This window comes from Apus apus, chromosome 13, assembly GCF_020740795.1.
Source record: "Apus apus isolate bApuApu2 chromosome 13, bApuApu2.pri.cur, whole genome shotgun sequence".
Taxonomy (NCBI): domain Eukaryota; kingdom Metazoa; phylum Chordata; class Aves; order Apodiformes; family Apodidae; genus Apus; species Apus apus.
The window spans coordinates 10,906,614-10,930,202 of record NC_067294.1 but is presented as its reverse complement, the minus strand read 5'-3'; the positions used below and the strand labels follow the sequence as shown (position 1 = coordinate 10,930,202).

The 23,589-nt window shown below is 58.5% G+C and overlaps 1 protein-coding gene across 2 annotated transcripts; it reads right to left on the bottom strand.

Moving 5' to 3' along the window:
- Window positions 1-260: 260 nt before the first annotated feature.
- AFAP1L1 (actin filament associated protein 1 like 1) lies at window positions 261-22,821 on the bottom strand. 2 transcript variants are annotated; one of them, XM_051631518.1, is made up of 19 exons: window positions 22,771-22,821; window positions 8,670-8,798; window positions 8,021-8,104; window positions 7,558-7,655; window positions 7,299-7,410; window positions 6,812-6,910; window positions 5,918-6,129; window positions 5,382-5,561; window positions 4,573-4,659; window positions 4,211-4,304; window positions 3,944-4,096; window positions 3,281-3,492; window positions 2,704-2,849; window positions 2,231-2,309; window positions 1,982-2,096; window positions 1,603-1,767; window positions 1,182-1,360; window positions 846-974; window positions 261-465 (listed from the first exon to the last, which is right to left on the bottom strand). In XM_051631518.1, exons 1-19 carry the CDS (start codon window positions 22,784-22,786, stop codon window positions 442-444), a joined length of 2,313 nt encoding a protein of 770 aa, XP_051487478.1. In that variant the 5' UTR covers window positions 22,787-22,821; the 3' UTR covers window positions 261-441. The 2 variants fall into 2 exon arrangements, with proteins under 2 accessions (XP_051487478.1, XP_051487479.1); XM_051631519.1 differs by having other exon boundaries at window positions 4,211-4,301.
- Between the last annotated feature and the right edge of the window lie 768 nt (window positions 22,822-23,589).

The following is a 23,589-nucleotide window of genomic DNA, read 5'->3' as shown; positions in this document are numbered from 1 at the left end:
GAAAGTGTTTGCCTGGCCTCCAGCATCCCCAGGCTGGCACACACGGATCCTGATAAATGGCAGCATCTGATGGGTAGCACTGACCGCCAGACCACAGGCTCTCCTTCCTTCTGCACCACCACGGGCACACAGACCTTGAGCCAAACTCCTGGCCCCAGGTTAGGGCTCCCTCCAGAGATGGGCTTCCCAGTAGCACGTGGCCCTGATCCATAAAGGACTCCCCTTCCCCACCCGCCTCCCAAATCCCCCTCCCACCCTCTTCCCCATGGTTCATAGTGTTGCCCACAAGGCAGATGGTGCTGCGGTGGTGGGGCATGGGAGGGCATCTCTCCCCACATGCCTTCCCAGCACCCTCCTGGTGCCTCGGAGAAAGGGGGCTTGTAGCTCCTCCATGAGCCCCAGAGTGCAGCAGGGGCTCGGCAGGCATTCCTGCAGCCTGGCTTAAGTCTGCTTCTTTTCCCACTCCTGCACAGAAAGGAAAAAAATACAGGCAATGAGGAGACATCACTGGACATCATGGAGCCTTTGAGAGCACCCCTCCCTTCTGGGGGCTTTGGATCACCCCAGCATCTTCAGAGCTTGGGGTCACTGCTGCCCTGGTCATCAGACAGGCCATGTTCTCCCCAGTGCCCACCTATCCCTGCACCTTCCAAATCTCCCTGCAAGCCAGGCTCATGCCAGCAGTGAGTTGCTAAGCTGGGCCAGCCTGGCTACGGGGGACTCTGGCAGTACCCGCTGCTTTTGGGGTAGGGAGTATCCCTGATCTACAAACGTTATGGTCAAGGAAGGGACAAAGGATGAGATTTCTCATGGGATTGGGAAGAAGAGGGAGAGCGAAGCAGGACCTTGGCCTTCCGCAGCACATTTCCTTTGTTGGAAGGGAGGATGGAAGGACTTCTTTTCCTCAGTTCAGCTGCACAGTTAACGGGGACCAAGTGCTCAGAGGAGCTCCCATTTGGCTTGTTTGTAGCTTCCTGTGGAAAAGCATGAGAAAGAAGGAGGATTTAGGAGACCCAGGGAGCAAGAACAGCCAAGGAAAAAAACCAGCACAAACTCTCATGAGGTCAAAACTGATGTAGCAGGGATGTCCCTTCTTCCCCACATGCTGCTCCCCCGACCACCCCAAGCAGGGTTGCTGGGGGAAGCTGGAGCTGCCAGAGTAGGGAAGAAGGGACACATACCCCATTCTCAGCCTTGCTGGTCACAGCCAGCCCCAGGGCGGGCCCTCCTGCCAGCGACTGCTTCAGCTGCTCCTTCACTTCGGACAGCTTGAGCTCCAGGTCAACGCGGTGCTCCTCCTTCTGCCGGCACTGCTCCTCCAGCACCGCCACCCGCTGCTCCAGCTCCTGCAGCTTCGTCCCTGCTTGCACAAGCGCACCCGGCTCAGCGCCTTCCCCCGGCCTTGAGGCCACGGGGACAGGGACAAGCCACCCATCCTCCTGGCTGGGGACGCTAGGCGGGGCTGCCAGCCCAGCGGCGTGCTGCAGCCAGCCCGGCTCACGGCCGCGAGGTCACTGCCTGCCCAGCGTCCCCAGCCCGGCTCTGCAGCCTTCCCCCGGTCCCCGAGTGCCTTTGAGCAGCGCTCGGATGGCACCGACCTACCCGTGCTGCCCTTGATGGCTTCCCGCAGCTCTCGCTTCTCTTTCCGCAGCAGCACCAGCTCACTGCGGATCGACGCTTTCTCCTTCTCCAGCTTCTCCTTCTCGGTCAGAAATCTCCTGGCATCCTCCTCAGCCCGGTTCTTCCCGTACCTGTACTGGTTGGCATCTGTACACACAAGAAGAGCCCGTCATGAAGGCTCTGGCCCTGGCTGCACCGATGCCACGCACAGCCCACCTGAGCTGGTGCAGCACAACCCATCGCTGTGTGCCAGAGCTGGCCAGCCCCAGCCCGGCCGCAGACACCTTTGGAGGAACAGTCTCCTCCTGCACTGGCCAGGGTCCCCCCCCGCTTTGGTTTGTGGCTGAGGGCCCCCACTCACTCGATGCGTGCCTCTTCACTTTGACTTGCGGGTCCACTCGCCGTGACTTCTCGCTGCAGGAGGAGGCGTGGCGCTTCACCTGGGCTCCTGCCGGCCGCCCCGGCTCCTCCTCAGCCTGCAGCAGGATGGGAGGGAGAGCATGTGCTGAAACACCTGCGGGGCCATCACAGCCCAGCCAGGGCTCCCTGGGGTGTCTTCTGTAGCCCAGTCACAGTGATGGGAGAGGGTGAGCTCCTGAGCCGTGCTCACCTGAACCTTCTCATAGGGAACATCATTGTACACCACACGGGAGGAGTCTGGCCGGTGATCCTGGGAGGAGCTGGCCCACCTGCAGGAGAAGAGATAGGGTCTTCTTTTCCAGGACATCCTGCCAGCCCCCTAGTGAGCCCCTCCATTTCAGAGGGCTTCCTGCATTTCTTTCCCAACTTCACTCATGAGCACTCTACCCGACCCTAGCCTGCCCTGCCCTACCCCACCACAGGTATCCCTTAAATCCTTCATCAGCATCTATTAAATACTTTCCACTTTCCATCCTGTCCAAGAGAAGCTGCCCTGCTTCAAGAACCACCATTCCCTAAGATGCTGGTTGTCTCCAAGATCACAGCACAAACCATGTCCCAGCCCATGCCTTCTCTAGGGAGCACACAGGGCTGAGCATTGCCATCCCCAGCCCAACACTGCCCCCAGCACAGCCCCTGCCCAGCCCAGGAGGACAGCCTTACAGGTAGGAGTGCCTCACTGCTGTCACTATGTTGGCAATCGTCTCTACATCCACGTAGTCGTAGTGCAAGGCCTCCGGTGCTGTCTGTGAGCCTGTCTCCACCAAGAGGAGACCCAGCCAGCGGCCCAGGTCTTCAGAGCAGCTTGCCTGCCAGGAGAGACAAAGGGTCAGGGTCCATGCCCAGCTCCTGGCCCCTCACCCTCATTCCTACCTCCTGATGCAAAGCCTCACTACAGACAAGAGCACTCTCACGTGAAGCTTGTGCGAGGCTTAGGAGGGTCCAAGGGAAAGCACATGGGTGCCTGTGGGAGATGTCCTAGTCCCAAACCCCCAGCTGCCTCCATGCAACCTGCCTGCTTCAGCCCTGCCAGTCTCCTTCCTACCTCCAGCCTGCAAATACCTGCATGGCTGCCCCCAGCTCACCCAAACAATGCCCTGGGCTTCCTTAATGTGCAGTGGAGGGGAAAACAAGGCACCATTTGCATGCAAGCAGTGACCATCACAGGAGATTCTCCTCCAGCTTGGGAACCCCCTCCTGACAGGACCACACACCCTGCCCTGCCCTGCTGCCCACTCACCTCCAGTGCAGCCACCTCCTGCCCATTGCGAAGGATGCGGAAGGCAAAGGGGTGTTTGGGACCCAGCCCTGGGACCACCTCACAGCCCTGGAGGACGATGGCATTCACGTGGGTCCGCAGGTCGGTGCGGTCCTTGTGGAAGTAGAGGGTGTTGCCCTTCAGGCGACACCAGCGCTCCCTCCAGCACTGGTTAACCAGGACGCTGAGGTAGCCTGGGGGATGGCAGGGCAGAGGGAGGTATCAGCAGCTGCTCAGCCAGCCCGTGGGCAGGCTTTAGCAAGGCATGGCTGCCCAGAGATTATGGCCTGGCTCCCTACTCATTTGGTTCTTCTGTTCCTCATTCTCCCAACAGAGAGCCATCTGGGACACCCTGGGTGCCAGCTCAGTGCCACACAGTCACCCAAGGCTGTTTTCTGGGACATGGGACACCCCTCACCCCTTCCCCACAAACCGTGGGAATGTCTGGAGCCAGAACCAGGCACCATTTCATATCCTAGGGAGTGTCACAGCTCTCCAACATCTTGGTGAGCCTGTCCCCACCCCACCACCCCCTTCCCCCCTGCCTGCCCCCTATGCAGCCAGGCTGGGGGGAAGGATGCTAGCTTCCCATCACTCCCAGGCTCGTGCAAGCCAAGCCCTGTCTCTGCCCTGGCCCAGACGAACCGCAGCAGGGGATGTCCTCCTCGGTGGAGGAGGTCTGTGTGTCCTCGGGGGATGGCTTCTTCTTGGAGAAGCTGATAATCCTGGTGATCTTCTTGCCCGCTGCCCGGCTCATCGAGCCCTTCAGATCAGCCAAGCCGCTCTTTTTGCCTTTCCCTGGAAAGAGAACAGGGTAGCTGTGTGCTCCCAGGGCACATCATGGCATTACCCCCAGCCAGGAGAGGGTGCTCCCTGGCTGTGGTGCACCCCACAGAAGCCTGCCTGACTTACCATGCTCGCCAGGCTCTCTGCGGGCTGCCAAGGAGCCGGTGTCACCTGCTGCCACGCTGTCCGAGTCAGAGGTGTGCTTCTCCTGAGACAGCTGCTGCAGGGGGAGTGGGCAGGCACCCTGTCAGCAGCATCCCCCTCTGCAGCCCCCAGCGAGGGCCACTACTGGCCCTTTGTCCCTCCCACCCCGGGATGGGATGTTTCTCTAACGCCAGAGGAGCCCCATGAGCCCTGCAGACCTGCTGTGAGGATGGGAAAGGCCCTCAAGCAGCACCAGGAGCTTGGTGCTCCTGCTGGCCCCCTATTTGCTACTCAGCCATGGCAACCCCCTGCAACACCTTATCAGGGCAGTTAGAAACCATCACCTTATCCAGGTCCATCTTGCATGGCATCACTGGGGAAGTGGGGGCTTCCATCCCACCCGCTGCTGGACTGCTCGCTTCCTTTATCACCTGTGAAAACAGCCCCCAGAAGACACTCAAAACAGACCTGAGGGCCCAGGTTAGTTTCCGGGGCTCAGACGCACTTCCATCTCACCACCTGAGCCAGGCTGAACTTCAGGGAGAGAAGTCCTGGTCTTTGCAGGACAGCACAGCAATTTCTGCTCAGAGCACAAGACTAGCTTGCCTGAGGGATTGCACACACCTTGGCCCCTTCAAAACTGCAACCAGTTTTGTAGATTTTCTCAAAGATTTTGGAAATCTCAGAGGTGAGGGCCTGGGGTGCCAAGCTGCACAGTCGCCTTGGCCACACAGGACCCCCCAAGACCCCTTGTTTTGCCAGCAGGCACAGCGTGGCTTGCCCAAACCATGTAAAATAACCCTGTTCTCCCATGACTGGGGTAACAGCCGAGTCTGTGGTGTGCACAGAGGCTCCTTTCCCACCCGCGGCCCCCACCTCCTGCCCCTGAACAAAGGCAGGAAAGGGCCATGGGGAAGAGGAGGGGGAGAGCAAACATCCCCACCCCACAGGGGCTATCAGCACCGGAGACGCCCAGGCTCTGGGAAGCAGCTGGCCACCCCCCCCAGCCGATAAGAGACAGGAGCAAAGCCCCCTTCCCCTTCCAGCTGGGCAAGACCTTTCCCAGGGCTGCCCCCACCCAGCTGCAGCCAGGGAGGATAGCAAGGGGAGCCCACAGCCCCCTGGGTGAAGCAGGGATGGGGGGTCATGGTACCTTCAGCCACTCCTCAGCCTGCTCCTTGCTCTGCACGGCCAGCACCAGCGCTTCGGCCCCTGGCAGCGAGAACCGCAGCTCGTGCTTCTTGCGCCGCCCGTCCTTGGGGACGTAGATGACATTGCAGGTGCTCAGAGGCACCTCCATGTGTGGCTGCCGGTCCTTGGAGCTTTTGTAGCACTAGGGGAAGCAAAGTGAACTGCTCAGTGCTCGGCTGAAATCTGCCTGTCCCGCTGCCATGCCAGGCAGAGCTGGTGTCCCTCTCAGGTGGCCCAGATGGAGGTGGCTCAGTCTCTGCAACAGCCACAGTGGCAGAGGGCTGCAGGCTGCCCTCTCACTCTGTGGGGTTCCAAAAGAGGGGAGCCCTCAGTTTGCTTCCAAGGGAAGCCAGGGCAGCCCTTGCACATGACCTGCAGGGCAGCCACAGCCTTGGGGCAAGGTCTTGGCTTGGATAGTGTTAATTTTTCTTCAGCTTGGACCCAACCTCCCTCCCAGCCCACCAGTGGGTTTCTGTTCCCCACCAGCTCTGGGCTCACCAGCAGTTTGCTGTCCCGTATGATGGTGAGCTGCTTGGCCCACTGTCCAAAGCGCTTCTTGCGCAACAGGAAGGCACAAATCCTGCAATCCTTCACCAGGTTCATGGAGGCTTCCTCAGAGGGCCACTGGTGTGTCAGCTGCTGGGCCTTCCCTTCCTCCTCCTCCTCATCATATGACTCGTAGCTGCTGCTCATCGCATCCGAGTCATTGTCTGGAAGGAAGCAGGCGAGTCACCCCAGATGGCATCCCTGGGCCCCACCTGCCAGCCATGCTCACACACTGCCCAGGCTCCCTGTGCCCGGTGGGCTCCAGCACAGAGCCTGGGCTGGGCACCACGATGGACCAACTCCATGTCAGCCTCTGAAAACAGCAGCATTTTGACCCTAGCCATCTCCATTGCCCTTCCAAACCAGGCAGGATGCTCGCAGGCCAAATGCCAGTCCCAGGTGCATCTATCCAAACCCTTGGGCTGGCTTGTTTCTTTACAAGTCTCAACTTTTGAAAGCTGCTGCACAGGATCATGTGCTGGCCCTCTGCTCCAAACCTCCCATATGGGGCATGGAGGAGCAGGGCTCCACAGTGGCGTCTCTGCCCTGGCTCTCCTCCACTGTGGCAGAGGCAGCTCATGCAGGACATGAGAGCTGTGTAGGCAGGGACACCTCTTCCCCCTGCTGGTGACAGACGTGGCACCGATTACATCCCTTCTGCAGCATGAGGGTTCTGGCTTGCATGACAAACAGCACTCCACACTCCTCACTTTTTGCCTAGCAGCCTCTGACACACGAGAGGTTCTCCAGCCTTAGCCCCACCGGCCCCCAGCCCTCAAACCCCCACCTCAGGGCTGGACTTTGCCAGAACTCTCCCCTCCCTGGCCAGGGCAGCCAGATACCTACAGGAGTTTTTTTGCTCCCCGTTCATCCTGGTGATGGGGTAGTTGCTGTCTGCATCCTCGTAATAGCCATCCTCGATGGAGTTGGGGGGGCTGGAGCTGTCTGTGGAGGAAGCAGAGAGCACCTGGGGCTGTTACACCTGGTTTCTCCCCAAGGATGCCCTGAGCAGCGAGCCTGTGAGCCAGGGTAGAGCAAAGCACACCAGCCCAGGGCATCTCAGCACCCATTCCCCCATGGCTCCAGATTCTCCCCATTACCCCCTTCCCATTTAAGCCAGAACTAACAACTTCTTGCAATAACAGCACAGCAGGATGGGAAGGAAGTGGGACCAGAGTGATGCTGGTGGGAGCAGTGATATTTCCTTCTCTGGGACAAGCTGTCACTCCTGCCAAGGGCTGCCTGCTTTGCCAGGTGGGCCAGGCAGGTGGGGGATGCAGTGGGAAGCCTGTGGGGCTCTCTCCCTGCCAGCCCGGGGTGGAGCAGGACTCACTGCGGGAGGTGATGTACTCGGGAGCCTTGCCAGGGCCCAGGGGCAGGGCTTCCTCGTAGTAATCCTCAGGTGGGGGAGTGGTGGGCAGAGGTGGAGCAGGGTCTGCAGGAACCTATAGCAGAAACACCACCAGCATTAGCCAGGCAGCAGAGAGGGTCATGAGTCCCAGCAAGGGACAGGAAGGGTTCCAGCCTCAGCCACAGCCGCCTCCTCAGGCAGGTGCAGAGCAGACCTCACAGGTGGGCATTCGGGCACTTACAGGTTTTGCTGTCTGGCTCCTTGCCAACTCCAAGCCAAGGCCATCACCGCTGTCCCCCTCCTCCTCCTGCATGTCCTGGAGATCCCGCAGGTCACAATCTGCCCGGGAAAAATTGGAGAGGGTGACGAGAGCAGGAAACCCCAGAGCTACCCAGCCATGCCCTCCAGAGACCCCCAAGGTAGGCACCCATGGCCCTTCACTGGGAAGGTGCTGGGAGATGGGCCCTGCTGGCAAATGCAGCTGGGCTGGGGTGTGCACAGCCCCTGCACAGCACCCAGGCAGCATCAGGGGAGTGTGATCAAGCACCTGGGGTGACAGTGCCCACCCCAGACATGATGATGCAGCTTTCACCATCCTTCTTCAGGCACCCCAAGACCCCCCACTGTCAGTAGGGATGCCAGGGTCAGCACTGCACCCACTGAGCATGGTGGCTGGCCTGTCACCCTGGGTCACCCACACATACCAAACTCCTCGAACAGAGACTCCACGAAGCTGGTGCCATTGCTCAGGGAAGCCGTGTTGACGTACATGTAGTCCACATCCTTCCCTGGGAGTGAGGGGACGTTCTCAGCCAGGGGTGGGCTGGGTGGCCACAGCAAGCACTGCCACCCCTCCTCCCCTTAAACACCGACCCAAGGACACCAGCCCACCCCACCATGCCACAGGGCACTCCTCTAGAGCAGGCGCCTGGGGAGCGCAGGAGCCCCCAGGGGTGCTGCTGCCCCAACAGAAGGGCAGGAAGGTGGGAAGGCTGGGAAGCTCCAGGTGCAGGGCCCTCCTGGCCTTCCCGTGGAAAATCCCGCGCTCAGCAGGCAGTGGTGGCAGGAAGCCTCTGCAAAGCAGCTCTTCCGCAGCGAGCAGCCCCCCCGCAGCCACCGCAGGGCGGACGCCAGCCCCCCTGCCCCGGGCAGGGAGAAGCTGGGATGCAAAAACAGGGAAAAAAGCACTCCAAGGGGGCTGAGCAGGTGGTGGGCCCTGGGCACAGAGGCAGTTCATGCCTGTCCTGCAGGTGGTTTTGCCAACCCTGCCCTGGGTTTTGGCTCAGGGCAGCTGCTGAGGACACCTGCTGCCCCTGAGGACAGGCACCAGGCACGACGGGAGGGGACACAGACCTGGGGCTGGCTGCAGCTTCTGCAGGATGGTGGAGACAGCCAGCTTCTTCTCCTGTGTGGTGGCACTCAGGTACTCATGGTCCAACAGCTTGAGCAAGATGCTGAGCTCTGGCAGGAGTTGGTCCAGCACTGTGGGAGCACAAAAAAGGCCTGTAAGCCAGGGTGGTGTCAGGATGCTGGGGTTAAGACAAAGCAGAAGGGGCTGGAATGTGTGGAAGACCTCAGGATGAGAGTCTTTCCCAGCTGACCCAGCACAAGAGCTATGTACACATGCTTCTTCCATGCACAGGCTCTTCCACCTGCATGCAGACACCGGGACGCAGCCTGCTGAGCCCATGAATGGAAACACCAGCTCCACAGGGCTACTGGGCTGCTACCAAAGTGCTCAGCACACGTATTTTTCCACACAGATAAAACCACACCTCTGTCTGCCCAACAGTGTATCACTGCTGCTGGTACCCCCTCACTGTGAGGTAATGGAGGGAAGGAAGAAAGGAAGAGAAGGAAGCCCAGATGCCATCTCCAGAGTCACTTGGCAATACCACCCAGGGAGATGTCCTCCCACCCTGTTCCTGCTGTGCTCAGACCACCTGTGACCTCCCAGTCTCTTGCCACATCCACAGGGTCCCCATACTGGAGCCTTCCCCCCATGCTCACCAACAGGAGCTCCTCTGCCCTGCTGTCACTCCTGCCCTCTATCATGTCAGCTCATCCACACCTCTCTAAGGCCACCTCACTCTTGGCATGGAGTCACTGCCCCAAAGGACAATGCCTGCCCCACACAGGCACCTGAAAGGTGCCCTGGGAAGCACATGAGGAGCTTTCCCCACCTGGCTCTGTGCTGGCTGAACCTCTGTCCAACACACACAGCCCCAGAGGTGGCTGAGAGGGTCAGAGCAGCTGAAATCTTGGCAAAGAGGAACCACGCCAGAGCCCAACACTCATCTGCTTTCCAGTGTGGGGGATCCCAGTAGCTGCCAGCTCCTGGGATGCTGCACCTGAGCACAGCATCAGCCCAGACATAGAACCAGGCAGAGGAGATAGGGAGAGCCCAGCAAAAAGCTGAGAGTTTACCACAAATCACCATCACAGGCACAACACATAAAATTGTGGGTCTTCTCTTTGATGCGGTGATTCATGGGCTAGTTTTGACAAAGCAAAAGCACACTGCAGCTGTGGGGTTACCCAAGCAGCAAGGCTCCAGAAGCATCACAGCAGCGCTACAGAAAATTAACCACTGACAGCAGTATTTATGGTGCTGGCAGCAGCTGACAGACAGCTTTGGAAAAATGTGTTGGCCAGGGATGGAAAGGATGAGGAGGACCTGTACCTTATCTCCTCAGAGCGCGATAAAACAAAACTGAGCTGGATCCAAAGCTCTTGTTTTACTCAGGACCATCATCTGCCCAGTAGGGGCATCCAGAGTAGCTCCTGCAGGGTCAAGCACCTGCAGGAGATGGCCTGCATTGGAGAGGCCAAGCCCAGGGACACCAGCAAACCTGCCACTCTGGATGCTACGAATGGTGAAAAAAGGTGCTGCAGTTTCTTCCAGTGTAAGTGTGAGCAAGATCCCTTCTCTTGGCAGCAACCAAAGTCATTGCGGTGCAGCTCAGGAGGCATGCAGCTGGCTTTGGGTCTCCAGGGACAGGAGGAGAGGCCAAAGGTGACCACAGAGGCAGCTCAGATGTGCTGACTGATGGGAATGGCTTGCAAGGGGGGGCAGAGCATATGCCCTGGCGACACCCTGCAGGGCTGTACCTGTCTCCACTGCTGCCTCTCTGGGCTCTGCTGTGGAAGGGCCCTGCCAGGGCAGAACTGGGCAGCAGTGAGGGCTGGCATGGGGAGTATTTCCCAGGGGAAGGGCAGGATGCTGTGTTGCTGCAGCTGATGGGATCCTCGTTACTCATGTTCTTTAACAAGTTTCTGCTGGGTCTTATCCAAACACCACATCCACTCTGCCCGACACCCACCAAAAACTGGGCTACTACAAGTTTGACCCAGGATTTTGGATGCTCACCTTCCACCCCTGTGAGCCATGGCCCAGAGCACAGAGAGACTCTCCTGGGACCAGTGGGAGGCAGGCTGGAACTGCTGCCCAAAGCAGGGACAGTGCAGTAAAACCATCTGCTGTTTCAAAGGTTGAAAGGGGAACCCAGCACGAGTGGGTTGATGCAAATCAGTGCCCAGCCAAGAGAAGCCCCCAGGCAAGGAGACAGCATGCCTGGCCCCAAATCACCACCTCCCCAGGACGCGAGGCAGGATGCAGCTCACAAGCTTCTTCCTGCCACCCCAGATGATGGGCTTATATCTCCACAGACCTTCTGCTTCCTCCTGCCTCCCCAAAGCCAAGCTAAACAGCAGCCTCTGCCCTTTCAGCAAGAGCAGCTTTGCCAGCGTCCATCTCCTGTGGACTGGCCCCACCAGAACGGGTGGCTTCCAAGGCAGGGGGAGAAGCCTCAGCACAGCTCCCAAAGGAGCAAGAAAGCCTGGAGAGCTGGCAGCATCCCTCAGCCCATGGGGAAGGAGAGGGCAACCAGAGGGGGAGTGAGGCTTCTGCTCCTTGAGTTGGAAAACCACACTGCAGCAGACAGGCAGCCACAGGACCCAGGTCCTGCTGATGCTCATCTTGCTGCCCCCCTCCAACACACACTTCCCAGGGTGGGGACCTGCTCTGGTCACATGAGAGCCTCGTGTGTGATGACCAAAGGTAAGCACTCAGCTCCCCTAGCCCTCTCCTTGCCCCTCTGCAGAGGCAGGAAGGGATTGAAAGGGACATATCCTCTTTGGAATGTTTGCAGAATGCTGCATGGGCAGGATAGGAACAGGTTCCTGCTCTGCAATGTAGTGGTGGTCTCCAGGCTGGGTGAGACATTCTCACCTGCAGAGCTTGGTGGGACAGGGGACTAACAAGGAAGCAGCTGGGACAAAAAGCAAGAAGCCCCCGTATCCATGCAGCACCTACAAGCATCTAGGGAGACAGTCATCCTCCTGCCACCCCAGCTCTGCTGGCTCTCAGCTGGCCATGAGCTCCCAGGGAGGAGATGGGGACCATGCACATTCCCACAGCACACCAAAGCCTAGGCTGTGGTGCTCACCAGCATCCCCATCCCCTACCCTGCACAGGACATCTCCCATCGCAGCCACCACCTCCTGTCTCAAGGCTTCGGACCAGCTGAGCACAAAAGGGCAAGCGGGCTTCTATTAATAGTGACAGAGGGGGCAGCGAGGGGGGTGAGGAGACCCCGCTGTGCACGAGCACCCAGAGCGGCCGAGACGCGGGGTTTGCGGCCGGGCACGGCAGCGGGGTGAGCTCATCAGCAACGCCCCGAGCGGCAGCCCCGAGCCGGGGCGCACGGAGCGCGGCCCGGGGCGAGCACTGAAGGCGCCTTTGTTTCCCCCAGCTGAGCTGTCCCCTCCATCTCCCTTGTTAACATCCTCCAAAATACAAGGGGCGGGGGCGGGGGGTAGTCAAAGAGGCCTGTGATCCCAGGAGGGCACACAGCCTGCTGAGCCGAGCCTCTGCCTGGGGGAGCAGAGGAGGGAAGGAATTAATTTCCTATGCTGATTAGGCTTCCAGCTTAAAGAAGGTTAATGGGGTGGGTGCAGGAAGCAAGGGGAGATTGCTCCAGGGTTGCTGTGTGGAAGGCAGCAGGGGATGCTGTGACTGACCCAAGGTCACCTGGAGAGCACGGACTGGCATGTCAGGGTGCAGTTGGGAGTGAGCACAGAGCCCAGCCCAGCCTCTATCCCTGACCACGCTGCACTGGTGTGGGTGCACAACCCTGCTAACCATGGCATGAAGCCATGGAGCCCAGGGACACAGGTGGTGTCAGGACATCAGAGGGCTCCTAGGGGGAAGGAAGCATGACACCAGAGCAGCCACAGGTGCTGAGCAGCTGACACAGCCAAAAAGGGACCTTGTGTCCCCTGCCCACTGAGCCACCGCCTCACTCACCGTACACCTCCGGTTTGACACCTGCCTCTGGTGCTGACAAATGGCTCCCACCTGCTGCTGCCTTCTGGGGCTTCTCCTGCAACAGGAATCCTGTGGGATTGCACCACTTTGCTGGGCTCAGGATGTGGACAAGAACATCCCAGGACAGAGACCGATGCCAGGCTCTCCTCCCAGAAATTTACTCCTCTCCACATTTGCAGCCTGTCCCACTGCTGTGATGGGATGGGGAGATGCCAGCGAGGTCTCTGAGCCTGAGAAGATGGGAGCCACAGCAGCAGATGGCTTTAGTGTTAGCTAACTGGGGTTGGATGGGCAGAGGGGGCTTAGGGCAGCTCTGCTGGGACAGGGAGAGCCAAGGAACCAGCACCAGGATGCTGCTGCCATTCAGGAAAACAGGGCAGTATTTTCTCTGCTGCTAAAGCCTGGCCTAGAAGCAACACCAAGCATGATGCTGGCAAAGGAGCTGCATCCCCTCCAGCACCCCACCACCTCTCTCCACCCTGCACCCAGGCGAGCTCTATTTTTAGACAGCATGAGCATTCTCCCCCTTCAGGGACCTGTTTCGGCAGCATGGAGATAAAGGTCTGGGCTCTGCAGCTGCAGGCTGTGCCATCTATGCCTCCCCAGCCTCAGCTCCGTCACAGGAGCAAAACACCACATCTTGCTCCAGCAACCTGCAGAGAGAAGGAAGAGGAGGAGGAGGAAGAGGCTCCTGCCAAGCCAAAGCAGGAATTTCCTGGTGTACAGACTCAGCTTTTTCAGGGGGAAAGATAAGACAATGCAAGTGGAGTTGTCACCCTAAGCAAAGCTGGTCTACAGCCTGAAAGAGAGCCCTGGGGAGGTGAGATGCTGTTTCACAGCACCATAACACTGTGAGGCTGCTGCAGTGGGAGGTGCGCAGGGCCCCCCGTCCTGCAGCCACAGCTCTCCTGTCCTCCTGCCCCTGGCCACGCTTCCTCCCGCGCCAGGTGAAGGCAGGGGATGAGGGGGGGCGGGGGGAAATCGGATGCTGGGAGTAACGGCCATTGTTTGTAGCTAAAATAAAAACCAAGCAAAAATAAATCCTTCCTTTTGGCGCGGGCAGGGCCCTGGGACACTCTCCTGCCTGCACAGGGCGGCTTGGAGCCGCCACCGGCAGTAAACAAACATTTATAGCTTCTGGGAGGCCATAAATAGGTGGGGTGTGGGCCAGGGAAGGGGGCACAGCTGGGGGCTACCCCAGCACCCAGTGACAGAGATGCCCTAGTCCCAGGAGGAACCCTGTAGGGAGGTCATCCACCTTGTGGCACAGACCCAGCACTGCAGGAGGAGACGCTTGCAGCACCTGCAAGAGACACCCTGGTGCCAGAACATGCCTCCATACTCTTGCCTTCTGTTCCCAGCCTCCTTCTGCCCCAACACCAGTGATGTGTCACTCCTCCAGTGGTGCCCTAAGTGCGTGTTGACAGCCCCCTCCAGCCCCAGCATGCTGCTTCCCACCCCAGTGGGGCCAGCTTTCCCCTGCTACTGCTCCTTAAGGAAGGCCATGGCCTCCTGAGCTCTTAGCTGAGCTCCCAGGGCAGTTCCTGTTCTCATTCCCAAGGAGGTTCCTTTCCGATGGGGAGGAGGAGGCGAGCAGCCGGTGAGGAAGTGCCTTGGCAGGGACGGCAGGACGCTCCCAGAATTGTTCCTTTGTGCAGAAGACAAGAGGACAGCCTGCTGCCTGCCTGCACCCTGCCTGAGGCCACTGCTCCTCTGGTGCAGACAGGAGGACAGCCCTGCCAAGCAGGCAGGAGAAGGGCGGTGCTCAGCCCCAGGGAGGTGGCAGGGGTGAGCAAGGCATCCCTGACAGCCATCACCAGCTGGGTGTGGGGCAAACTGGGATGACGGGGATGGGCTGGTGGGGCCAGGAACACCAGCCTGGAAAGGACTTCCTCCTACCAGTGTGGCTGCCTGTACAGCTACAGAGCAACTTAGTGTGCTCCAGGCCAAAGGGTCTTTAGAGAAAAGCCAACCATTAATGATCACACTTGAGCTCTGGCAACATCCTGTATCAGTGGAAGATTTGCTAAGGGGCCACTGGATGCACATGAATCATCTCCTCCCTGGAAACAAGGGCCCCTTGAGTGAGGCGGATGAGGGGAGCGTCTCTGACTCCATATCCAGCAATATCAGCAGGAGCTGGAGTGCTTGGGGCTGGCTCTGGTGTGGCCAGGAGCCCCCCACCCTCCCTCGCTCTCCAACTGCCCCAGCCAGTGCCTCTTCCCACCCCTTGCTGTGATGAACCCCCTTGACATTAGCCACGTGGCTAATGCCATTCCTGCTCCTGCAGTGGCTCCCAGCTCAGGTGCTGCAGCATCCCTGGGCGTTGCAGAGCACAAGGTGAGCTCAAACTTTCTGATCCATCCCCCAAACTCCCAGCACCTCCTGGCCACCTCCCAACCTCCCCACAGCACACCCCACAGCCTGCCAAGCCAGGCTGCAGCAGGCAGGGCAAGGACTCCCATCTCCCATGGATCTCATATTTGTGACCTTACAGCAACTAATATCCTTCACTGATAACCCTGGAAAATCAATCCTGAGAGATAAACCTGAAACCTGCTTGCTCAAGAGGGCAGAAGGTCCCCCTCCAGCTCTCCCTCCCAGCACAGTCACCCACTGGCTGCTCTTCTTACACGACAGAGCCCGCAGGGTTCACAAGGCCCCTCTGTCCTGCTCCAGCCCTGGGACAGGGGGAGATGAGCAACCAGAGAGGTTAAATAGCAAGAAGGCTTTGGCTGTGCCTGCGGAGCCTCCTTCATCTGTGGCCCCATCTGCTCCAGACGCACACCCCAAAGCTGACAGCAGCTTGGGTGGGGGATTCCTTTCCCAGCACGGCCCCAGCGCCATGGCCAGCTCAGCCACTTTCAGCAGTGCTTGTGTGAAGGGTCCTGTGTCTGGGCCAGTGCCTTTGCCAGCAGCAGCTCATCTCCCTGGTATAAATAGCTCTGCAGAAAGCCTTATCGCTCAGCCTCGCTCCCAGCCGCTTTCCCAGCTCAGCACAGACCAGCTGAACACCAAGTCCAACCTGGGCCACAGCCATGCTCTCAAACACACTCTCTCCAAGCCCTCCTGCTTCACCCTGGCCCCCTGTGCTGAAGCAGTTTCTTGGAGTCCCTTGCCAAGCCGCAAAAAGCAGAGAAGAGCAAGGAGAGCTGTGCCACATGCCCAGGGCTGGTGCTCTGCCCAGTGTAGCCACCCAGTGCTGAGGGCCTGGACACGAGGGAATTGGCCACAGGAGCAACACCTCAAACCATCTCCCTCCCAATGCACTTTTTTTCTGGAGGAGAGACTGTTTCACACCAACCCCACAGTTTTACACATGAAAACAGGAGGCCTGAATAGAGAAGTGTAATTACAGCCTGACAGAGCTTGCAAAGAACAAAGATTATCACCCGTGTTCACCCCCCTGCCAGCTCACACACTGCAGAAACCATCACTCTCTGCTGAGGAGCCAGTCAAGCCTTTTCTTTACAGAACTGGATTAAAGGAGAAACTGGATAACAAGGGGATCATGGTGGTTCCCTCTCACCGAGCTCCATGCCAGCTGCACACCCATCACAGCATGGCCCAGAGGGACGGGTGCTGCCTGGCAGTGAAGCTGGGTTGAGGCTCTCCAGGTGATGCCCACACTTGGAGCACGGCTGTGGGTGGAAAATCTGCACCCCAGCAGCAGCAACCACACACACAGGGCTGTGGCCATGCCCCAGGGCTGCAGCACCCTCACCCCATTTGCTCCACCTGGCACACTAGACCCCACGGGCAGTGACTCAGGAGGGGTGTCACCTCCCCAGGGACCATCGGAGGGGTCTAGGCTCTCTGAACTGCCATCACTCCTGGAAGAAAATGCCAGAGCAGCCCTTGTTGGGTTGCAGGATACCTCCTTTCTCACAGCAGCTCACACTGAAGCAGAGCAGCTTCACAAGTGGTGCAGGTAATAATTAACAGGCTGATTAAATCACCCACAAACATCTCCCGTGACCCAGGCAGATAACGACCCTCTGGTGCCTCATACTGCCGCAGGAGTCCTTCTCCAGGGGCTGCTGGAGCTGTCCCCCCGGCTGCCGGTAGCTCAGCCGTCCTGTCTCCGCCTCCCGGGTAAGACTGCCGAGGTTTGCTTTAGCTCCCCAAAAGCAAACTTTAGCCTTCTAACCCGAAGAGGCTCCAGCTGCCCACATCCCAGAGGAGGAGGGGGTGGTTCCTGGATCGCCCTCACGCCTGAGCACAGCACCAAGTCAAGCAAATAAAAGCACCCAGGTGAGATATTGCTGACTGCCCCTGCTCTTACCCCAGGCAGGGCATGGGCAGCCCCCTCCCCTGCCTTGAACCCCGGGGGGGGGGGGGCTCCTAACCCCAGGCATAAGTTGTTTCTAGCCACAGCTCAGCCCAGTCAACACAATTAACTCTGCAAATACACATAGACCAGATTTACTACTTCCAGGCTCTGTACAGGAACTCAGTGCCAGGATGCTCTGCCAGGCCAGCCTGGGAGCTCAGAGGGCTCAGAGACTGCTGGCTGGAGAACACGTTTAAATAATGAATGAAAAAGAGAGGTTTCAGATGCCCTTTAAAGGAATACTCAGGCAGGGGTGAGACCTGCTGACTAATGTATAAAAAACAAGCTTCAGGCAGAGGGGAGATGTTAGGATTAGTCAGAACCCAGAATAAACTGTGTTTCCTCCAACCAAAAGTTTGGTGTCGGCCTTTTCCAAACAAACTCCTCAGTGCAGGTTGGCCTGGGCTCCCCTCAGGCACAGGGAGGGGCCCTGGGACTGGTGCCACAGCAGTTTGCCCACCCCTGTGGCCACCTTTGGTGGCAGGCAGGACACTGGGAAGCCTCCCCAGGTCACACCTTCCTGCCTGCTGCTATCTGGGAGCTGGGGAACCTGAAGTTCTCAACCTCTCCCTAGCCCTTCAACTCCACCAAACCTCAGCCTCCAGGACAGTAGGAATTACAGCTCATTGCGGGCACGGCGGTGGGAAACCTGCTGACTCAGCACCCCTGTGCTGCTGGTGGCTCTCCCGTGGCTTTGTCCTCCCACTGCCTTGCACCCAGGCAGGCACAGCCACGTTACTGCCCAGGGCCAGTGGTCCTCCAGCCCCCAAATCTCCAAAATGGACACCTCAGACTCCTGATAGGGGTGGAAAGCTCTTTGCATCCCAAAAGGCTGCTCTCTGTGTCCCATAAATCCCCCTTCTCCAAAGCCATGGTCCAAAACACCTATTGCATGCAATACCTGACCCATAGGAGTGAGATGTGTGGAGGCCAGCAGGGCTGACACATCTTTCTAGGAGGAAGAGTCACACTGGGTTGTTGTACCAGGACCTTCAAGAGCAGAGGATGGTCCAGGACCCTCACCTGGCAGGGTGTGGGCAGGGAGAGCACAGGATTTGCAGGAAGGAGCTGGTGGATTAGCCACCATCCAGCTTTGCTTTCCCAAGTGCTTTCAGACACATTGCACAATGCAGACCTCTCTTCTCAGCAGTGGTGGGAAAAGAAACCACAGATCCCCTGTGGGGGAAATATCCCCACAGAGCTGAGGGGGAGAGAGACAAGTGTCCAGCACCCAGCCTCCTGTGTTAGCATCCCTGCCCTGATCCCAGCAATGCCCAGGAGCTTGGGAGCTCTGCCAGACACAAGTCCTCCCTGCTCAGCAGGGGGACTGGGACCCTCTCAGCAACCACCTCAGCCCTCTCCCTGCAGGAAAGCGATGTTCCCAGGCTGGGGCAGGCAGAGCATGGCAGAGGGTCTCTGTGTTTGGGGGCTGGGACCCTGAGAAGGCAGGATAAGTGTATTTTCTCAGCTGAGAACAGCCCTTCCGTTTCCTTCCCTCCTCCAGCTCTGCCAGGAGCATCAGGTGCAGAGGCAAGGCCACCAGCATTTCCTACCCACTTAACCCATGTGGGGCAGAGGCAGGAAGGACAGTTTATCCCGGTGGGAAGGCTGACAAGCTTGAGCACAGGGGAAGATGAGACTGCTCTGGGTATCACTGATGGTTCTGTCAGTGCTGGAACTGATTGACCACATCTGCTTTTAACACCAAGATACAAAATCAGCTATCAAACCTTTTCTATGTAACTTTTATTCCTGGCTCTTCCTTTACAACCTCGGTTTCCCAAAGCATAAGGTGACACTGGGACCACATGAAAATGGGAGGCTGAACCCACTGGACAAGGAGCCAAGAAGGGGCTGTTTCCACATTACCACGTTGGGTGGGTTTAATGTTAAAAAAAAAAAAAACCCAGAAGAAAGCCAAAGCCATAGCCATTCTTCAAGCTGCTTCTTACACATCTCCTGCTAATTGCCAGTGATCACAGCATACCAGTGTCTCCCAGAGCTCCCTCCTATCGCTTCCACGATCACATGCACATGAAACCCACTTAAAAAAAAAAAAGATAAAAAAAAAAAAAAAGATAAAGTATTTTGAGCTTGGAAACTCCTTGAAGCAAAGATCTGTTTTTGTTCCAAACGGTTACGAAATGTCAGTGTTTTCCTTTGCCTGCCAAAGAGCCTGCCTTTGATGCGATGGGAGGCATATCAGGAGCAAAAAATGGAAGGGGTGGGGGCAGCCGTGCTGTGGGGGCAGCCTGGGGGGAAGTGCCAAAGAAGTTATTTTCAACCTTCCCCACTGAGGAGGCTGCAGATTGTCAGTGCAGTGACTGCAGAGGGACCTGAGTGCCCCAAATGCCGTCGCTTTTAGCACGGCAGGGTGAGGAAAGGCAGGCTGTGTGTGGCAGCGTGGAGCCCTCCCTGCTCTCTTCATCCCATGGGTGTCCTGGCAGGGGTGCCAGCCCCTTGCTTGCATGGCAGTGGGGCAGGGCTGGCAGAGACAATGCAGAGCTCCCTGGGAGGTTTCCAACCAAACTGTCCGGCTGCTGCCCTGGAAGAGTGACATTTAATAGATATTTCACAGGACTGACAGATGTGCCATTAATTTTCACTGCAAGGAGGTTCCTTATATGTGGGAGAAGGTGTGTGCTCCTCAGGAGAGAGCTTTAGCTGTGCCAGATGAGACAATAACTGGTTTAGTGAAGGGTTAAGGGGTTAGGACATGAGGCTGGGATGCCAGAAACCACTTCAAGCCTCCACTCTGCTAAATCGTTATCTTCTGTCCCCAGCAAGTTATTTGGCTACTGAACAACAGGCAAATCTTGGGTCAAGCCCAGTTCTCGCTCCCTGCCCTCCTCTGAAAAGCTTTCCTACTGTTTGGGATGAGACAACTTCTTCAAAACCTTAAACAAAGTTTTCCTGGGCTGGGTTGAGAACCACCCGCTGGCTGCAGTCGAGCCTCATCGGCGCTGGGAGCTGCTCCCGAGCAGAGGGTTCCTCAGCCTCCAGCTCAGCACATTTGCACCGGAAAGCAGCATTTCCAGGTCAAGAGCAAACATGGGAAAGAGGCAGGTTTTCCAGACAGCCCAGGCAGATAGGACAGTCCCCAGGGTCCCTGGTTGGAAGAGACACTACCCCAGCAGCAGTCAGTAAGGGCACCAGCCCGCTCCTTCCCCTCTCCTGCATCCAGCACCCACGATGTGCAGGGAAGGTCTGTGCCCCTCTGGCACAGCCAGTCTGGCTTCCACAGGGATCCAGTACCTTCAGCAAGACCCATTTCCCTCAGTTCAGGTCAGCAGTGCACATGGAAGACTATTGGAAGATACAGGGTAAAAATAACTCCAGTGCCTGCTGCCTTGCTTGGTGTCACCATCCCCGAGGCCACCCTCCCACCCCACTTTGCCCCTGTCCAACCAGGCTGGTGGCTATAAACAGGCGGTGGCCCTGGGCAGCTGAGTTTCCAGAAGGAATGGCTGCAATGCGGGGGAGAGCTCGGCACTTGCCTGGCCTGCTAACAGCTGGCCCCGATCTGTGTTTCTCACCCCGCTCTGCATCCCTTTCCACCGGGCTACGTGCGCAGGGCGGGTGGGATTCCTGCCGCCAGCTTGCAGGCAGCAGGTCAGGAATGATCCAGGCTCCCTCCCACCAACCCTGTGGCCTCCCCATTCCTGTGGGCAAGCTGGAGCCAAGTTTATCCCTGACACATCTCCGCCGGCTTTGCTGGATTTAGACCCCAGATAACTTTGGTGCAGGACCTAAATTCTGGTGACACAAAAGGTCAGGGAAGAGTCACTAATGAGAAGTCATGTGTGAGCACAGCCCTGCTAGAGCAAAGGGTCCTGGCAGTGATTACCTCCCAAATCACACACACATACACCTCTCCATAGCACAACCTGAAACAACTCTTCCAACAGCCCACAGCACCAGTTCCCAAGTTAGGTGCTGGTGTAGAACTGAGTCCTACAGCAGGTGCTGCCCAGCCTGCTGGGAAAGGCAGCAGGCTCGGCTGGAGCACGGACAGTGAGGAAGAAGCTGGTGGATGATAAAGCAAGAGCAAGTCAGAGGCTGAGTGGAGCTCAAGGTGAAGAAAGAGGCTGCCAGGGAGCAGGGAGAGGCTGGGAATGGGGCACAGAGCTCCCAAACACCAATGGACTCAGCACCCCCTGCACTTGGGAAGGGAGCCTGGCAAGATGCCCACACCTTCCCTCTGCAAGCCACAGGCCCCCGAGGGATCCATTGGCTCTGGGTGATGAGCAGGAGGGTCTGGAGGAGGTTTACATTAACAAAGAGCCATCCAGGTGCCAGCAGCAATTCATTACAAGGAAAGCAGGCAGGCAGGCACCGCCGCCACTACCATAGAAGGCACCAGCAAGGGGGATAAAACAGCAGAGCGGCTCTTCCCCAGCAGGGCCAGATCCTGGAGTGGCCACACCATGCCCAGGCCCATCTCCACAATGCTCCAGGATGTTCCACAACATGCCAGGCACCCTCTGCCCTTCCTTGCAGTGAGGTCCTGGGTTTGATTTTCATGTGGGTTGGCATACAAACAGGGTAGCATCCCACCAGTTCATACAGCAAGAGAATGGGTAAGTCAGGACTCTCCAGTTTCCCCCTCTCACCATCGGTGAGGTCCTCTGGGACCTTGGAGAACAGCTCTGGCACCACATGTCATTTGATAACACTCCCCCTCCTGCAACAGCCCCCTCCTTCAGAGCAGCAGAGCCCCCCAGTCCATCTGCTGGGCAGGGTGAGCCACAGCCATGGGGGAAGGCTGTCCCTGTCACTGTCCCCTCCTGGGCTGCTGGGCACTGACACTACTCTCAGCACTGACACCATGTGCTGAGGCCCAATAGTCAAACTCTTCATACCGTGTTTCCACTGCGGAAACACCACCCCATCCTTTTACAAAGGGAATGGTAACTCCTGACCCCGCGGGTCATTCTGGTGCTGACCCGGAGCTGCGGGTGCAGCACTGCCTGAACCACCCTGGGACTTCAGCGTGGTCCTGATCTGCAGGGCTGGAACAATGTCCCTGGCCCCCTTGTTATAATTTTTGGCTGGTGCTGCTGCAACAGCTCTGAGGACCAGTCAAGGGCCAGGACCCCCATGCTACACCATGTCAGCACCTGCTCCTCCTCTGCTGCCTTAAGCCACCATCTTGCAACAGCAAGCAGCAACCCCCCTGAAAACCTCCCTCTGGTCCCATCCACTGACCTGCCAGCTCCAGCACAAAGCCAGGACCTTCTCTGCAAAGTTGGCCCAAAGCCCCGACAGGTTTATTTGTATCCCAGATCAAAGCCTAACAGCTACGTGAGCCCAACGCCACAAGCTGCAGGAGGGAATCACACATGTAGGAACACAACAGCTTCCCAGCAGGGTGGAAATCAGGCCCTCCATGGCTTTATAAGACCACTGGCATCTTCTCCAGCTGGGAAAACCCTCTGGATCCGATCAGCTCCACCTGGAAACACCAGCCACCTCCCTTTCTGCGACCATAACGAGCACTTACACCCCACAGCCTTGCTTACAAGCCGCTGGCTTTTCACCCATCTGACCACTAAAGGAAAACTGGCATCAGCTTGTGCCCAGCTGGCACTGTTTGTGTCCCTGTGGCCCTGCCGCAGGGCCGGTGGGAGGCGAAGGCACCCTGGGCAGAGGGTCTCACATCGCTATGGTGAGCTCTCAGGCAGGTCACACCCGCTCAGTTGGGAAGGGATGCACGACCCTCAGCCCCCCGGGACCCCCGGCACGGCGGGGCCAGGGGATGCCCGTCCCGGTCCCGTCCCGTCCCCCCTTACCGCTGAGCCGGTCCATGGTCCCGGAGCCGCAGGCAGCACCGGCCGCCCCGGGAGGCGCGGGCGGGCAAGTGTCACCGGCAGCAGCCGCCCGGCGGGGCCGGGTTTCGGCTTCGGAGCGGCCAATCGCTTGTTCCGCCCCTCCCTCGGTGCACCGCAGCGCCGAGCACCGGCACGGCCCGGCACGGCACCGGGAGGTGTCCCCACCGCCAGCACGGGCCGAGAGTTTGTCCACATGGGTAGTGGTGACACCCCCCCCGTGCAGCCCTGCAGCACCCACCGCCCTCCATCCCCCCCCTGCACTCCTGAGGGTGTCCGCGGGTTCCCCCCCACACCCTGTGTATCTGCCCCAGGTGCTCATCCGTGCCGAGCATCCCCAGCAACGGCAGCACCTGCAGATCCCCCCAGGGAGGGTGGGGATCCAGAGTGGGCCACCTCCACCTGCCCGCTGTTTGCCCGTGGGGGTTGTTGGTTTGGGCAACTTCAGTTTGGGGCATGATCCAGAACCAAGCACCCCCACCCAAAGGCACAGCCACTGAGCAAGCACAGTGCCCCCATCCCAGTTTGCTCCCTACTCCCCTCTTCCTCAAACCCCTTCATATCTGCTCCCTCCTGGTGCCCCTCCTGTGCCTGGCCCCTGCCTGGCCACGGGGCTCATGCCACCACCACAGTCCCTCTCCAGCAAAGACCTCTGGGGAGACCTGGGCTTGGGACACTTGTGGGGTGTGTGAGGGAGTATCAGCAAGTGCAGTGACTCCTGGCACCCTGGAGCAGGAGGGCTGGGTGCTCACACCACATCTGGAAGGGCCCCAAGCCCTGGGA